Below are 18,229 nucleotides of genomic sequence, written 5' to 3'. Positions count from 1 at the left end.
TCTTTTAAAAGCTGCGGAAGGATAGCGAGACTATGATTAGAGTCGTTATTGGTTTTACTCCTGGAAGAGGAGCTATAGCCTTGTTCAGTTTTTAAATCAATGAAGTGTTACTTCAGCAGGATGTAAAAGTCAATACGTCCGGATGTGAAAATGCTTTGGTAAATCTGTTATAAAAGTTTAAAAAAAGATAAAATAGATTAACTTTTTTGATGCTTTATTCTGAGGGAAAGCACAAAAAAGCATAAAAGTTTTTTCTGAGAGAACGAAACTTTTCGTTCATATGTGGCATTCAAAGCAGCTTTTTTGAATTTTTATTTAAGACTTATCAACCCAAACGTCTCTTCCGACGTAGAACAGAAAACACTAACAAACATTTGTACGTTTAGGTGCGTATTTGATCATTTTTTTGATATATCAGACTTTAAATTGCGATTTTTAACTACTTGTTTTTTTTTCGATGATTTTGTCGTTTAGCAACTTTTCAGTGTTTTTTGATGATTTTGTCGTTTAGCGACTTTTTGTCGTTTAGCAACTGTTATCTTTTTTTGCATTATGCAAGTTTTTCATGAAAAAGGTTAACAGACAATGAATTTTTTTCTGCGTTTCTTCGCCCATGTTGATTTTTGCTTCGAGTCAGTTCTTGCTTCTTCCGACAGTTTCATGTTGAACTCGTCGTCTATCTGGAGGTTTGTTACTATCAATTGGTCTGAAGCCAACAGGTTTTCTATGGCTTCTAACTCTAAATAACTGATTTTGTGTAAAAAGTCATTTCTACTGCATGTTTTATGGATATTTTGGTCGCACTCATTGACTAAATATATGTTAACAATGTAATTTGAAGTTCAAAAGCGGATGTCATCCAACCTATTCTTCAAATTTTGCGGCCCTTTTCACAGAAATGCAATGAAAGCAGAACTTTTCTTGTGCGCTTAAACTACATGACTTATTGCAGCTATTATATTGAACGTTGCTATCACTTCGGTCGAAAAACTATCTACTAACAATCAAGTGCCAGGTTTCTTCAAGATTTGCCTTTTCAATCCGTCATTGCCTTTCGACTTTAACCTCGTTATAAGAGGTGCGTCAAAGAGCTCGATAGCAGACGTCAGCTCAAAGCAATGTCTTTATGGACAGAAAATAAGTGAGATCTACCCGATAGAAATTTGTGCGAAAAAAGAGGAAGCGAAAATCATAACTATTTTCACGAAATGACTTTTATTAGTAAATTTGTTCATTAAAAGCTTCTTCTAAAAACTACAACTAACAAAAATAATTTATTCATGAGAATTTATCTTAAACTAACTTGAATTGTTTTTTATATATCAACATTTGTACAAGATTAGTAATATAAACAATTTGCAACTTTAAACAATTTATTTTGCAAAAAAACTTTTATAACAATTCATCGCAATGCAAAACTGAGTTATTCTCTATTCCAAAATCAATTAAACTTAAAGCCAGCTTATTGCCTGAAATTCTTTTAGCTGGAACATCGCTAGTAATAAACTCCGGCTCTTTAAAACGTTTCTTTTTCTGGATCATGGTCAAAATCTGGTTAAATGTGGCCGAAGATTTAACTGTCAAAATTTCTCTAGCGGAATTTGGCATCTTTATACAGAGTTTTATGATTTCGTTCGTAGTTGTGATATTCTTCGAAGTTTTTTGAACTGTTACAGTTTCATTTTGAGCCAAAGTTGAGCTGCTTTGTGGTGTTCTTAGCTCAAACTTAGTCTGGGCATGTGCTATATTTGGATTCTGAAGCACGCTTAGATGTCGGTTGTCGCCTCCCGCGATTGCAGGCCGAGATCTGTCGGCGAGAGCACTTGGCTTTGAATTGAAGGACATTGTTGTTGGTTTGCTGGAAGACTTGATTGACTTGCCATGGCCAGGCATGGGAAGCTGAAACACATAAGGAAGCTCCAGTAGTGATGATTGGTGGTGGTGGGAGGGAGGGAGGGGGGGACACGTTTCTACCTTCATTTGAACCCATAAATACAGCTAAAGTAGCAGAGTAGAGTAATCCGATCGCATAATCGCTAAATAGTTCGCGCAGGACAATACCCAAATTTTAAGGGTATTCCCCTTTTTCACATCAATTATTTCACCCCTCCATCAGCGCACCCCATTTTCATTCATTTTATAACTGGTAAAATCGACAAAAAATAAGTGAAACGTAGCGTCTGGGGAAATGATTTGGGGTAAAAACGAGGCTATAAGGTTAAGATACGATGTAAAAGTTGAATGCTAGAAAATCACAAGGCGAAATATAAAAATTAATTTTTGAGCGCTAATCTTTTTTTTATTGTGATGGATACAAATTCCAACGCGGCAAGGAAATATTGCAGTGGTTGACAGTGGCAGCAAACATTGTTTGATTAATAGTCCTCAAAGTTCAGGAAAAATGGCAGGTAACCAAAAAAAGACCGATAACGAGAGTACGCAAACTTTTTAATTTAAATGCTGATTTAGATATTTCTATATTTCGAAAAAGCAGTTAATCATATTTGATGAATCAGAAATTAGCTGATCTTAGGGACAATTATCTAATGGATAATCATAACTTTTCAAGTCAGTCTTAGGAGGTGTAAAAAGTTCCCTTAGGCTTTTCATTTTGTTCAAGGTTCATGTCAGATAAAACTCGACAATTTTCGGTACAATTCATTGTCTCCCCAGCATTGTATGTACAAATTTATTGCATAAGTTGCGAACGTCTGATTGTTGAAACAACGCTTTTATAATCAAGAGGTTAATTTTAAATACACCTATCATAACAATTATAACAGGCAGTCAAACAATTTTCAGACCATAATACAATTGCCTTCAGGTTGTATATTTTCTTTTCATTAAGTTCGAAAATAATTTCACCGTTTAAGCTAAATTTATTTAACACCAAAGAGTCAAATTTGAAAATCTAGAGGTTCTTAACAAAGAAGAACAATTTTTACAACAAAAATACAACAGACAAACAAGAAAAGGAATTTTGTGGTAAACATACATCAAAATACAAAAATTTTGCTCACACGTTAGTGACTCATGAGAAAATGCAGCACCACACCCATAATATTGTCGGGATCGTCAAACTGGGATTGAGGATAAATGATGGCTACCAAAATGTTGGATACAGGTTCTACTACTTTTTGGCCCTTCCTTGTCATTTAACCCCGCATATCTTAACCCCGGATCATATAAACCTCTCTGTCATTTAACGTTCTATCATTTCGCCCCTCTATCATTTCATCCCACCAATTAGCCAACCAGTCAATATGTCTTGATTAAGCTGATAACTTCATTCCATGTTCGTTTGTGATTGCTTCACAACAAGTGCCACGGGCCGCTGAGGCATGGCCATGACCCGCGAGGCATGCGCAATTGATTATTTCAGGAATTTAATAGCCCTAAGTTTAAAAAATTAAAACCGTAGTGAAAGGATAGAGGGGTTGAATGATTGAGGGGTGAACAAATCGTGTTGAAATGATAGGGGGTTAAATATTTAGGGAAAAAAAGCGGGACACCATGGAAACAGTATACTAGACCGATTTAGTCAACGAATCAATTTTATTTTATCCCTCTATACTGTCGGTGGTATAACTTGAATTAAACTGCAAAACTAAGAACATCTTGCAACTGCATCAAAAAACGTATCAAAGCGTCCACATTTTTTTCCTCAATTTTGACTTGGCTATGGCAGAATATAATTAAGTATTTCTTAAAAAATTATCTCATTTTCCAAGAAAAAATAAAAGGTAAAATAACATAGCGTTAATATTATCCGTTACATCCGTTAACTAAGAGCATTTCTTGCAACTGCATCAAAAAACGTATCAAAGCATTCACATTTTGTTTTAATTTTAACGTTGCTATGGCAGAATATATTTAAATATTTCCAAAACATAACCGAATATGGTCGGGCGAATTGCTCTCAAACGTCCGGCGAGCGGTTGGCTTCGTCAGTAGCTAGCCACGGTGAGGCTAGCTTTAGCTTGATTCGATTCTGAAACTTTTAGTTTTCTAGCCTTGTGAGTAAATAAATAAAAACTGATATTTTGAAAATTTGCAAAATATTGCCAAATTTAAAAGAAAAGCTTCCAGATTTTGCAGTAAAAATTCAAAACTATTTATTGTCTCTGCAGTTATGTCAAGCAACCCATCTGCAAGACTTGAAAAGCTTCGTTGGCCAATAGATTATTTTTGTATAATTTTTGAATATTTTTGAACTCAGAAAAGAACAAAAATATTCAGAAATATTGAAAACAATCGCATGCATATTTTAGAAAAATCTTGCTGAAATTAGAGATAAGAAAATCTTCGAAACCATTTCATTGCCTCAAGAGACTATCCAATATCCCTATTTCAAGCTTTAAAAAGTTTCACTGGCTCATAAAGATCCATAAACTTGGAACTTGATATTTTTCGGAAAATCTAATAAATTAAAGTTTACCTAAAAATTGCTAAAACTGGAGTCATTAAAATATTGATATCCATTCCATTAATTCTAGAAACTATGCAAGAGCTTATCATTAAACCTTGGAGGAGGTCACTAGGACACTGGTGCCGGAAAAAATTATAAAAAAGTCAAGACTCAAAAAACTTAAAATTGAAAATATTTTTTAAAAATTGCTGATATTTAAATCTTGACCAACATTCCATTACATCTAGAAGCTATATAGTAGCCTATAATCAAACCCTAGAGGAGGTTATAAGGCTCTTGAAGCTGGAAAAAAACGACAAAGAAAATTGAAAACCAGAAAATTGCAAGTTGCGTACAAAAAACCGCTAAAATTTGTGATAATAAAAGTTGAAAATTAATCCATGTTCAAAAATTTTTTAGTAACTTATTAAGAAAGCCTAACGGAGATTTTCTGTTGGGCTGAAAAACCTGAAAAATGACAAACGTCAAAAAATGAAAAAAGTTGCAAAAAGTGTTAAAATTTTGAAAAACATTCCATTACATTTAGAAACTATGTAGTTATCTATTGTCAAACCCGAGATGATGTTCCTTGGCTCGAGGCTGAATAAAACTAAAAACCGCAAAAATTTTCAAAAAACCTGAAAATGCAAGTTTTATAAAAAAAATGCTTAAATTTGTCATATTAAAAAATTGAAATCTATTCCGTGGCAAATAAATTTTTTTCAGTAACTAATTATCAACCCTTAAGGACGTCTTCTGGCCCGTGCGTTTGGAAAGACGTGAAAAGTAAAAAAATGAATGTCAAAGAAATTGAAAATTGCATCAGACGAAAAATCGGTCAAGCGAAGAATCGCATAAAAAAAAGACCGACGGGACTAATATAATTGCTACAAACTTTGTTTGAGAGCAATTATTAAATTATCTCATTTTCCACGAAATAATAAAACGTAGAATATCTCCGTTAATGAAAAAACGCGTGTCGTGAAGAGAAAAATTGATCAGTATGAAAACTTGAAGCTACATTTTCCAATGCCACTTACGCAATCCGTCTGCAACCGAAGATGGAATTCTGCTGCGCACAAGCACAACCACCCAAAACTATTGAATTATTGCAAATAAAGATTTTTTTGCACTTATAGTTCCAATTTTATACTGTTTTCTTAAGTTGCCATATAAGATTCAGTAATTTTTTTGAATGTCAATAAATCAACTATATTATTAATTTTGCGATATCGATAAGGTATCTTAGGTATCTACTATTCCCTTAAGCAACAAGGTTATTTGAAGCGTGAAAGGGTGAAAAACATGGGCAAAACAATCCTTTCTTTCCCTTGAGAAATGAAAATACGACTTCTCTTCAATGAGCGATTCAGTTTAACAAGAGCCCTTACGTGGCACCATTTTGGTTTCTCAAAATTTAGAAATCGATCAGACAAAACTGTACTTCCTAGCCCGTCCTCCTCTTTCCCCCTCCCAAAAAACATTAAGGATTGGAACGATCCATGTTAATATAAGAACCTTGAGAAATAAGATGACATGAAATTTGACTGCTTTAGGTTCAGTATATCAGATCTAAGCAAACTCTTCATAATATGACGAATTCTGCCTGTTGGACTAGACCAACTATTGACAACTTTATTACCAATGTTCAAGGCCAATCATCAACATCAAAGCAGACATAACACAGATCCCGTTAAGTGACTCTGATGATAAATAATTCATCTCAAGTTTTGTTGCATGAAATTAAACAATTAGAGCCATGAAAGCTTTGATCCACAATTTACCACTTTACCAACGATAAGTGTGTTCGCTTTCGATAAAACCCTCAAGACGCCGAGAAATACTTCAAAAACAAACGGCACTTTGATATATTCAGCACATATATACTAGGTTGCGGATGTACACAAAGTAGTCACCTTATACAAAGAACAAACTAACTCAGATGCAGTAGCAATCAAGAACACTAAAGCAGATTGGTAGCAATTTGTCAACTAAGCTCTACTCGCGCGATTAAAGAGTATTTCCAATTGTAAACCGGTAAAATTATAGCCTCCAATTATTATACGTTCACAGGGTGTCAGGACAGAACACCCAATATGCCAAAATACCCAAACTTTAGACAACAATTTCACCCTACTGCTAAAATTATCAAAAACTATTAGCATAATTTATTTATAGTGTATATTCACCTAGTCGCGTGTTGGCCCAAGGTGGTCGTTTTCTGTGTCATTGGTGTATCCTTGAAAGCGATACTATTTCCGATCATTTTATGGTGACAAAAGTGGGAAAGGGAAGAGGATAGCGCCCTTTGGGCGCTGCCAGCTGCCATTAAGTTATATTTGTAGAAACTCTATGCAGGATTTCTTCCATTTTTTCCAATATACCTCTCAAGAATGATCAAAGTTAGAGTTCAAGATCTACCTTTTGTTTTGTTGCGGGGCATGATTTGTTGCGAGCCCCACATGCAAGCCCGATTATTTTGAGCAGAAAGATATTAAGCATTCTTTTAAAATTCTTTCCCCAGAATGCAATACGACTCACATTGGCCCACAATGCAATATGACTCACTTCTAGCTAGTTTTTGGAAGTAAAGAAAAAACAATTTGGAGGTACAGAAAATCTTAAATTTTGAACAATACAAGGAGGCTCGGCAATGTGCGATCGCATATAAGGTTCAGACCCCGCTCATCCACAATTTTGGCATAATTGTCTACCAAATGAGGAACAGGCAGAAAAATCCAAAAATTCAAGTATTTTTCAAAAAAAAATGGTGTATGAACGAAAAGATAGCCTCCAAAGCAAATAACTCAGTGTAGTAAAAATGATGCATTAGATTGATGAGATATGCCAAAATTAAGAAAGCGAGTCAAGACGAACAGCAAAATCAAACAAAAACAAACATTATTTACATTTAAAAATTTATGTCCGTTTTTAAAAACAAAATTTAATAACAAGTCAAAATAGCGTCAGATAAAACTGAAACTAAACAAAATAACTTGTAATTCACCATGAAAGAAATGGGACGAGTCCATAATAGGGTTTGGTAACAATTAGACAATAAAGAACATAAACATTAAAGTTGAAAAATTAGGTTCCCAATTACCAATGCTTCTATAGAAAGGAATTAAGAACTGTCGGTATTCAATTTTCTATGCGGTTACAAAAAGAACAACAAATAGACAATAAACAAGAAATCAATTAAAACTTGCCAGAAAACACTTTCGGAGCCTTAAAGCCATACCTTGGCCCTCAAAATATGTTTGATTGCACCTTCTTCGAACATCGATATTGTATTATGCGACCTTTCATTGATGAAACTAGGTAACAAGTAGACAACAAAGAAAAAAGGCGAAGTTAGGTAATACTTAATTTTTTTTCGAACAAAAAAATATTTCCAAAGGCATGAAAGCCATTAATTACAAAATACATTAATTAAATAGGTTCCTTTATTCTTCCAAAAGAAGCCCCTGGACTTGCACTTATCTAGAATATGTCTTACATCTACAAAAAGAAAGTCAAATATGACAAAAATCAAAAATTAATTTATTTTTTGTGAAAAACGCGTGTCCAAGCCAGTAAATTCATAACGAATTCTTTAAAAACAATAGATTTGCGACAAAAATCCCTTTTGACACTTTTCCATGGCAAGAACAATGTCATATTCGGACTGTAATTAACGAGACTAGGTAACAAACAGACAATAAAAGGAACCAAAATTGCGAAGTTAAAGTGTTTTTTTTTTATTTTGGAAAACAATTGTTTCAAAGTCATGAAAGCCATCAGCTATCATCTAATATCGGAATATCGGCTCATCTATTCTTCCAAGAAAACCAATGAAACCGGGTCATTAATCGGGAAATTTCAAACGACTAAAAAGACAAAGTAAAAACGACAGTTAGACAAAATTAAGAAAATCAAAAATTCGAGAAAGTAGTGTCGAAGCCCTATAAAACCATCATCTATATCTTTGAGGATATTTATTTTTATCAATTGTGCCTGATTTTGAACGCCAATAATGTGATATATGAACCATCAATTAAGTGAAAAGGTGACAAATGTAGAAAACATGAAAAATGGGCAAATACCTAAAAATAAAAAAAAATGTAAAATCTAGTAGTATCACAGCCATAAAACCATAACTTAAGGCATAAAACCTCAATGAAGAATGAATTTCAATTTATTAGAAAAAAGAAGCATTCTTTAATTGCTGACACTACGCTAAAAGTTGACCAAATTAAAAGGAAAATGTAGGCAAAGTTCAATAAGCCAGTTTTTATTTAAAAATCAAATATTTTCAAAATTCAAAACGACCATAAGTTTTCAAGCAATTAACTACATAAATTAATTTGGAGCTAATTTGGAAGCCAATTGAACCCATCATTAGTGAGCTTTGATTTGAAACGTTCTGTTATTTAAATAATATAAAAAAGATCGATTTTTTTTAAAACAGACCGACTGATTACAAACCGAATTATTTTTGGATTGTAACAGTCAAAGATTGGTCCACAACCAGCCCTACTGATGCTGTTCGTCCATTAAGAACACTTAATTTTTCGAATAACATAGTTATTGATATTTTGTTAGCTAAAAATCAAAAATACGCGCTGCTTTTTTGATAATAAACAAATAAAGTTAGCAAAAAACGGCAAAGTTTCAATTACAGAGCACTCGCAACGGAAGTTGAAGTAGAAATAACCCCTTTTTGAGTCTACAAAGATTGTGTTAGTTGTTGTTGGGTGTGCACTTCATGCAAATTTAATCAAAGTAAACTAAAGAAACTTATTTCGTGCTGTTTTTGATGAAAAAGTCTGAATTTTGTGAAATATTTAGCCCGAATTTTTGACATAATTAAATAAAAAAAGCCGACAATATTTTTTGTCTTCAAAAATAAAAACAACAAGACTTTCTTGAAAATTTTTAACAAGTTTTACCGAAAAATGTGAATAAAATCAACGGAATTCACTCTATTTCCTCAAAAGTTTAAACCTCGATATCTCCCTGTAAAAAACAAAAATCAAAAAACTCTTTTTAATTGCACATTCTACGCTGGACAAGCTTTCTAATGATGAATATGACAAGCTCTCTACGATGAATATATCGATCGGCCAAAATTGTCTGAACAAAAAAAGCACATTTGAGTATATAGCTTCTTCTTCTTCTTCTTCTTCTTCAGGATCCGTGTAGCTCCTCCCGGGCTAATATGGATAAATCCCCGCGTGTTTCACCAATTTGATTAGGTTCCTTGGGTTATTGATAAAGTGGTCTTTTGGCTCCTCGTTTCCCATCATCCGATGTCGTAGGCTCGCCCCTCGTTGACAAACCTTCATGACGTGTTCAGCAGTGTGGGGTTCGTCGCAGTCAGGGCAACGGTCCGATTCTGTCGCCCCAAATCTTCTGAGGGTTGCCCTGTCTAGCAGGCTGTGGCCTGACATGAGTTGGTTCCATATGGTTTGGTCTCTTCTCCTGTCAAGCTTCCTCGCTTTGAAGATCCTGGCTGCACCTGCGTAGAACTTCAGAGTTTCCCTCCTTGCGTCCAATTTGATAGCGGTCGTCGCCGTTTGAAGAGTGATTGGCCTCTTTTCTGGTTCCAGTGTTGTGGCGGCATTTGCTACTCGGTCGGCCTCTTCGTTGCCTTGTACTCCACAGTGCGAAGGGATCCAAACTATCTGGGTTCCAGGGCATACGGCTAACTTGCTCCAGATTTGTCTACCTAAACTGCACCTTTGTTTTTCCGGTCCTTCTTCCAAACGTTCCACTGCTGATAGTGAGTCGGTGAGTATCCTGACCGTTTGTGGTGTCCAGTTGCGCTGAAGATGTTCTAGGGTCATGTTGATTGCTGTCATCTCGGCCGTGAAGGAGGAGCAGAATAATCCTGCGCTTGTCTTCAATTGAGTATATAGCTCCTCCTCCTCCTCCCCCCCCCCAAGAGGGGTCCAAGCTAAAAGTTTCGAGAAATTTGCATCTTTGAAACTTGATATGAAGCCATCACATATTGAACTTGTGCATATATTGGCTAGAAAACGCCGTTAATACCTCAGGAGCGTCTTACAGATAAATTTGTTTATGAAGTAAAATGCGAAGCAAATGAACTATTTCTGAGAGAAATAAAATATTTCCAATATTTGAAACTGGCCTAAAGTTTTGCATTTCTCAAAAAATGAAAAATGTTACCGTAAACGCAGGCGTCACAATGCTGAATTTAATCACAAAATACGCATCAAATATCTGCCACAAGATTCTGAATCAAGAGGCAAATCCAGAATCTCACCTTTGGTTTCATTGGTGGAGGTCGTCCGTCCTTCCTTGTAATATCAGCAACTGAGCTACTCGAACCAATCATCGGTCCACTTATTGTATGCAAATCCGCTCCAAAAGTGGCATTTCTGCTTCCACCAACACCACTGGACCCTCCGGTTGAGCTAATCGGAGGAAGAGCGTTGAAGGGTGACATCCGACCACGAAGATTTTCTCCGGGCTGGTTCTGTTTTTTAGATGCCGAGGAATAGGACGCCATGCTGACGATTTTCTGGGATTTCCACCGTCTCAAATCCTTTTACCGAAAGTTTCTGCTCAAACAGACCAGCTATCAAACAGCGCCGATGTCGATTATGTATTTCATGGCATTAGCTCATTGCTAGGTCTGGAAAAAAAACAATCGTGATGACCAATTTCATCTTTGAACTTCTAAAATCATTAAGGTCATTCCCTTTTGTTTCACTTTATACTTAAGACATTATTCTACATAAACTAATTTGCGGCAACTGTTTCTTCCTCTAGTTCAGTTCCTCTAATTCGAGCTCAAAAGCTCCAACGGGTACCATTAAAAAATCGGCGCCATATATTTTCTCTTAGAAACATAAATCGCCTAACGTCGGTCGGACAAATTGCCATCAAACGACAGGCGGCGCATTTTAATTCCGAGGGGGCTGTAACCTAGATACGCCTTTATGGGTAATTAGGGGTTCGAAAATTTGAACTTCAGCGTAATAGACTCAAGCACTATCTTCTGGTCTCTCAAGCCCTAGTGACAGCTCATTGCATAAACAATTTTGCTTTAGCAATGAAATTTCTGAATAATAGCAATTTAGGTCACGCAAAAATCAGGAAGTCAAACGTGAAAAAGTCACTCGAGAAGTGAAATCGCACGACTGTTCTAGGACAAATGCGCAAAAACGGTGAAGCAAAAATTCTTCATGAAAAAAGAAACAAACGTTTTCAATAATTGCTTCAAACTCCGTTCGAGAGCAATTAAAAATTAACCATCTGTATCTGTCCAACTTTTTGAGTCTTGGGTCAATCAGGACAAACTTTTTTCGACTGTAACCGGATATGCTTAGCAAAAAGTTTGATTTTCAATCAAGGTTAACCCGGTGAGCTATTCTTCACGCCTTTGATAAGGTACCAGAGGTTAACCGTGAAGATTGCAAAAACGTCGAATAGGCAATGCAGTTTGCAAATAAAAATTTATGCAAAGTGCCTTTTTAGCAGGTTTTGTTATCCGTAATAACCATATTCTTAAAAATATTTTTCCAACATTTACAACTTTTTTCGACTTTGGTCCATGACAAGCATTTTTGTTCGACCGTCACGATATTTCTAGAAAGAAGCCGATCTTCAATCATGATTTTTATGCTCCAACCTCCAACTTTTCTTCAAGCCTTCAGATAAGCTACAAAGAATAGGCGATGTAAGTTGAAAAAAAAAAACAGCTAAAGTTGGACAAAGTGCTCTCAGAACAACAGACGGGGCTGGATAAAATTCTAGCGTGCTTTATCGTGGCGTGATAGTACCTGTGCCTGTTAAGATGTCCTTAGAGCTTTCTTGAGACCAATAGTGAGATTTAGAAGGAAAAAAAACTTCGACGCACTTTTACACTTCTAGCAGTAAACTGCCACGATTCACGTTAGTGGCTTAAATTTGGTAGATCAATTTCAATCATGCAAAAATCGAAAAATCAAGGGCGAAAATCTCACTCGGAATGTAAAACCATTAAATAAAATCGAGCCAAAGAATAAAAAACGTCAAAAACTTTTTTTTAAAAAAACACAGACGATTAAAATAATTGCTACAAACTTCGTTAAACTAATCTTGCCTTTTAGAAAAGTGAATGAAACAAGGCGACTCGGTAATGTGCGATCGCACATAAGGTTCCGACCCCGCTCATCCACAATTTTGGCTTGATTGTTTACCAAATGAGGAACATAGAAAAACCCAAAAGTTCAAGTATTTTCAAAAAAGTTGGTGTATGAACGAAAAGAAAGTCTCCAAAGCAAATAACTGTGGTGGAACAAAAATGACGTATTAGATTGCTGCAAATATTAAGAAAGCGAGTCAAGACGCACAGCAAAATCAAATAACAGCAACAACAAAAATTAATTACATCAAAAACTTCATGTCCGTTTTAAAAAACAAAACTTAATAACAAAGTCAAAATACCGTCAAATAAAACAGACATTATACGAAATAACTTGCATTTCAACAGAAAAGATAAGGGAGTAGTCAATAAAAAGGCATGGTAGCAATTAGACAATAAAGAACAAAAACAGTAAAGTTGAAAAATTCGCTTATTTCTTTAAAACAATTAATTTTGAAACAATGAAAACCATTAGAAATCAAATAAAATATCCCATAGGTTTACGATTACCAATTCTTCCATAAAAGGAATTAAGAGCTGCCGGTATTCAATTTTTCACGAGGTTACAAAAAGAACATATAGACAACAAACAAAAAATCAAATAAAACTTGGCAGAAAACGCTTTTGAAACCATAAAGCCATACTATGGCCATCAAAATGTGTTCAATTTCACTTTCTTCAACCACCGACAATATAATATGTGACCTCTCATTAATGAAGCAAGGTAACAAGTAGACAAAAATGGAAAACATGCAAAAACAAGTGACACTTTAAATTTTTTTCGAAAAAAAAATATTTCCAAAGACATGAACGCCATTAATTACAGAAAAAAATTAATTAGGTTCGTATAATCTTCCAAAAAGAGCCCATGAGAATTGCAATTATCAAGAATATGTCTTATGTCTACAAAAAGAACGTCAAACATTACAAAAACCAAAAATCAATAGACCTTTTTTTTCGTGTCGAAGACAGTAAAGTAAATGAATTCTTCAAAACATTAGATTGCGCGACACTACTCCTCTTTTGAAACCTTCCTTTGGCAACAATAATGTCATAATTGGCCCGTAATTAACGAGACTAGATAACAACCAGACAATAAAAGGAACATAATTGCGAAAAAGTAATTTTTTTAATTTGGAAAACAATCTTTTCAGAGTCATGAAAGCTATTAGCTATCAACTAAAAGCAGAATATCGTCTCACCTGTTCTTCCATGAAAAAGCAAAGAAAGCGGATCATTGTAGAGTAAAATTTCATGCGATTAAAAAGAGAAAGTAAAAACGACAGTTAAAGACAATTTAAAAAAAATCAATTAAATTCTTCGAGAAAGTAGTGTCGAAGCCGTCAAATTCACAATCTATATCTTCAAGCATTTTAATAATACCAATTAAACCTTATTTTGAAAGCCAATAATGTGATATTTGAACTGTCAATAACGTGATAATGTGACAAAACTAGAAAACGTGAAAAATGGGCAAATACCAAAAAACTTAGAAAATTTGAAATTAAGTTGTATCAAAGCCAGTAGACATAACTAAGGGGTAAAACCACAAAAAAGATTGAATTTAATTTCAATAGAAAGAAGAAGCATTCTTTCATTGCGGACAATAAGCTACACGTTGACCAAAGAAAGATAGAAATAGAGGCAAAAGTTCAATAAGTCATTTATTTGAAAATCAAATACTTTTAAAAGTCAAAACGATCATAAGCTTTCAAGTAATCAACTAGATACAAAACTGTGGAGCTAATTAGGAACCCAGAACCGAATTGGAACTATCATTAGTTAGCTTTTTTTGAAAGGTTCTGTTATTTAATTATTGTAGAAGAGATCGAATTTTCTTTATAAAAAAGGCCGACTGTTTACAATCCGAATTATTTTTGGATTATACCAGTCGAAGATTGGTCCAAAACCAGCCCTGCTAATGCTGTTTGTTCTTTAAGATCATTTAATTATTCGAATGCTACAGATATTGATTTTTTGTTAGTTAAAAAATCAAAAATAAATTCTGCGTTTTTGATAATCAAAAATAAATTTAGCAAAAAAACGACGAAGTTTTAATTACAGAGGAATTTGATGTAACAACCCCCCTTTTGAGTCTACAAAAATTGTTTTAGTGGTCCGTGGGTCTGTACTTCCTGTAAATTGAATCAAAATGGACTAAAGGAAATTATTTCGTGCTGTTTTTGAAGAAGTCTTAATTTTGAAATATTTAGCCAGAATTTTTGACAAAAATAATAATAAAAATAGCCTACAATATTCTTTTGATTTTTTTTTGTTTTTACAAATAAAAATCAACAACACTTTCAAAAAAAAATTGACAAAATTTAACAAAATTGCCGAAGTTTTGTTCAAAAATTCCGGAAAAAGTGAAAATCTCGCCAGAATTCACACTATTTTCTCAAAATTGAAACCTCGATAACTCCCTATAAAAAACGGAAATTAAAACAATCTTTTTATTTCCATATTCTACGCTTGACAAGCTTTCTAATGATACCAGTCTCAACTCTTCAGGATGAATATATTGATCGGCCAAAATTGACTGATCAAAAAAAAACCCGTTTGAGTATATAGTTCCTTCCCCCTCAAGAGGGGTCGGAACAATAATCGTTACGAGCTTCAATGCTCATCAACCTTCTTTACTATATAGGAACATGACTATTTTCAAACACGGCTAACAATACGTATCTGTGATAATTAGATTTATTTTTAGAACAGATTTTGTTTGATGTTTAGCGAGTTGGAACAAGGCTCTTCTTCTTGTTCAATTTCTTACTATATTTTCAAAACGTGTTTTCCTTTTTTGCGTCAATGAATTGCACCTTATGTCAAATGTAGTTTGTATTATAAGCTAAAAATTGGTACATGCTCCAATCTCTAATTATTAAGAACCTCCAGGCAGCTAAGATTGAAAGCGAAAAGTCTTCGTGCTTTTAATTTCATAAACCAATATACAACAAGATATCAAATTGTTATTAGCAAATATCTTTTTGAAAGCTATTTAAATATTGAAAGGTTTTGGCGGTGACATAATTCAAGTAATAGATATACCACGCGTAGCATGATATTAATGATTGACTCAAACGGGGGCAAGCCGGGCTGGGCCCGATACCTTTTATTGCTACCAGAAATACATTACAAATCAAAAATAGCACCAATTTGCAATTGAGTAACATTAATCATGAAAAAAAGCGCAACTACCATGAAAACATTCGTCTCAAATTATGAAACACTACTTCGTTTAAAATATTGTGTTTTATATACAATTCAATACATATTAAATATCTTTATTAAATGAAAGGCCGTGATTATTTATACAACCTTGTTGGCATCTTCGTTATATGAGGAATGGATAATTGGATGCCATTTATTAAGTGCCCGTAAAATTAATAAACTCACCAAACAAAGTTCAAAAATTTAACTACTTGTTCTTTGATGGTAAAAACTATGGCCACGTCAGCACATACCCGTCCCAATCTGGGAACAGTTCCTTTGTAGAACCCAAAAAGCCCTGTTTGTCTGTACACCTGTTTAATACAATCCCAATTGCTTTTGTATTTGTGGGCATCAACTCCTTGCATTCTAGTTTTGATGACGTCGATCGGCGTGTTGGCAAAAACGCTCGAAGCTCCGGCGATTCCTCCGAATACGAAAGTCAGATAGAAAGGGATGGTCTTTGAATCGTTTTCTCCTCTGTAAGCGTTATTTAGTAAATACATGACGTAAAATCTAACTGCTTGATTCGTTCCTTGCTTCATAACAGTGGCTGTAACACCTTTGTAAATTCCACTGAACCCTTCTTGCCTTATGATGGTAGACACGGCATTTATGGTTCCCTTGTATTTAGGAATCGGTTGATTCCGATCGTGAATCATTTTTGTTTTTATTGTTTCCTGTGGAATCACAACAAAAAGTGCTTCTAGGACACCTGCGCAGAGACCACATCCTAAAGCCTCGAATTTAGTAACTTTACCGGTACCTCCAGAAACCCATTTAGACACAATGTCGTATCCTCCGAATCTAACCGCAGACTTGGGAACTGAGAAAAGGATCATAGAACCAAGTCCTCGGTAGAGACCTCTAACTCCAAACTCTCGGACTGTTTTCTTCACGCAATCAACAATTCCATTATACTGTGTTTTCCCAGAACCTTTGTCTAGTTGTAACTGTGTTTTGACATACTCTGTTGGCATAGTAATACATATTTCTATACCACCAGCAATACCTCCTGATAGAATTGATTTAAGATAGTATTCAGTATTTGTCTTGTATTTGATTTTGACCGCTTGCGCAGATCCAGTCGCGGCTGCTGCTAGGTTCCTAGTAGCTTTGCTGGGGACTAAACTGCTTTGACAAGGGCAGAAAGGATTGCTCGTGGTCACCTTCTTCACGTCAAATAGATCAAACATCCTACTCTGAAAGATAAGCTTAAATTAGGTAAAAATCAATTAGACAAGTTTTCACGGATTACTACACTATATCGTTTCCCACTATAGTCAGCCAAAAATTTTGAACGTGCTACATTCGGAGCTCATAAGTCAAATAAACAGGGGGGAGGAGTTACCATGAAACTAAAAATAGTCTTTATATATTGATCTATTATTGCATTCTAATGTGGTTGAGGTTTGTGGCCGTCAACGTAAAAGTTTCTAGTTATAGGCGGTAGAGTCACTTTGATGCCATCTAACTGTTTGTTTAAAATAATCTGACAACCTAATCTTGAAGTTGGTGTCAAAGCAGGAGCAAGATCCAGCATATCTTCCTCCTCCTCCAAAGGTTCAGGTAATGAATCGAAGTAACTCGGCTCAACAATAACATGGCAGGTTGAACAAGCTAATGAAGCTTCACAAGCACCTTCAATTTCGATTTCATGACGATGGGCTAAGTACATTACGTTATCTCCAATCTTTCCTTTGATCTTTGTTTCTGTTCCATCACGATTCACGTAAGTTATGTTAACTACTTGATCTTCTGACTCGGCATCGTGCCATTCGAAATCACCATGATTTTTGATATTCGTCAATCGAAGAGTTCGTCTTTGTAATTTAATTCGACTGGAAGGTTTAATGAAGCCTTGCTTCACGAAACGCATCGATGACAAAGAAAAAGATCGTAATAGCATCACGACAAAACACAAATCATTTCTAATCTTAAATATAAATAAAACCCCAGTAAACTTATGAGTCATCATTATTAACCTCGGTTCAAAACGCATAACTGAGGTTGATCATACCTGTAGTGTTGTTGTGCCGGAGGGTAGGCTTGATACCTAATTCATTTATTATTTCAACGTCTATGACACTGCTCTTAGATCCTAGCATATTTAGATGTAAAATACAATCCGTTTGTAAGGTAATTTTGTATAAGCTGCGGAATGTTTGATAGTTGGAATTCACTGTTCCGCTTGTTGGGTGGGTCATGAGGTGCTGTATAAATAGAACTCTGACGAAACACTTCAAATGAACAAAATTGTGAAGGGCTAAAAAGCGCGTATTCTAAAATATTAGGGAAGCTAATAAGTGGTATACGCAGATTGAAACAACTCAGCCAAAGCTTTCGACAAAGTTTCCCATCATATCCTTAGTGTCTTTCTGTTGATGAACAAGGGACACTACTATAGAATCCCTTCGGATAATTGTGATAATTCAATGCAGCTCTCCTCCCTTGAAAATCTGCGGATTCGCTTCTTC

At 34.9% G+C, this 18,229-nt stretch overlaps 4 protein-coding genes across 7 annotated transcripts in view; 1 reads left to right on the top strand and 3 right to left on the bottom strand.

Moving 5' to 3' along the window:
* LOC142349540 (endoplasmic reticulum resident protein 44-like) overlaps window positions 1-18,229 on the top strand; it is a 558,035-nt gene that overhangs the window by 359,006 nt on the left and 180,800 nt on the right. The window lies entirely within an intron of this gene.
* Window positions 1,262-11,044, bottom strand: LOC142349913 (uncharacterized). The gene is made up of 2 exons (XM_075401759.1): window positions 10,677-11,044; window positions 1,262-1,899 (listed from the first exon to the last, which is right to left on the bottom strand). The coding sequence occupies exons 1-2, from the start codon at window positions 10,920-10,922 to the stop codon at window positions 1,393-1,395; spliced, it is 753 nt and encodes a 250-aa protein (XP_075257874.1). The 5' UTR covers window positions 10,923-11,044; the 3' UTR covers window positions 1,262-1,392.
* Window positions 15,459-16,954, bottom strand: LOC142350020 (tricarboxylate transport protein, mitochondrial-like). Its single transcript, XM_075401921.1, has one exon. It carries the CDS (start codon window positions 16,946-16,948, stop codon window positions 15,935-15,937), a length of 1,014 nt encoding a protein of 337 aa, XP_075258036.1. The 5' UTR covers window positions 16,949-16,954; the 3' UTR covers window positions 15,459-15,934.
* On the bottom strand, window positions 17,149-17,631 carry LOC142349042 (adrenodoxin-like protein 1, mitochondrial). The gene has a single exon (XM_075400454.1). The coding sequence runs from the start codon at window positions 17,629-17,631 to the stop codon at window positions 17,149-17,151; it is 483 nt and encodes a 160-aa protein (XP_075256569.1).

The sequence above is a fragment of the Convolutriloba macropyga genome, chromosome 11, assembly GCF_964194025.1.
Source record: "Convolutriloba macropyga chromosome 11, txConMacr16.3, whole genome shotgun sequence".
Classification (NCBI taxonomy): Eukaryota; Metazoa; Xenacoelomorpha; order Acoela; family Convolutidae; genus Convolutriloba; species Convolutriloba macropyga.
Note: the sequence above shows the minus strand (reverse complement) of the source record. Positions and strands in the feature narration are given on the sequence as shown.

What these genes read in the sequence shown, in the direction of transcription:
- LOC142349913 (XM_075401759.1), bottom strand. Translation starts at nt 10,922, where the DNA reads ATGGCGTCCTATTCCTCGGCATCTAAAAAACAGAACCAGCCCGGAGAA. An exon ending in CTCCACCAATGAAACCAAAG is followed by an intron (nt 1,900 to 10,676) that starts GTGAGATTCTGG and finishes TATGTGTTTCAG; the next exon opens with CTTCCCATGCCTGGCCATGG.
- LOC142350020 (XM_075401921.1), bottom strand. Translation starts at nt 16,948, where the DNA reads ATGTTTGATCTATTTGACGTGAAGAAGGTGACCACGAGCAATCCTTTC.
- LOC142349042 (XM_075400454.1), bottom strand. Translation starts at nt 17,631, where the DNA reads ATGCGTTTCGTGAAGCAAGGCTTCATTAAACCTTCCAGTCGAATTAAA.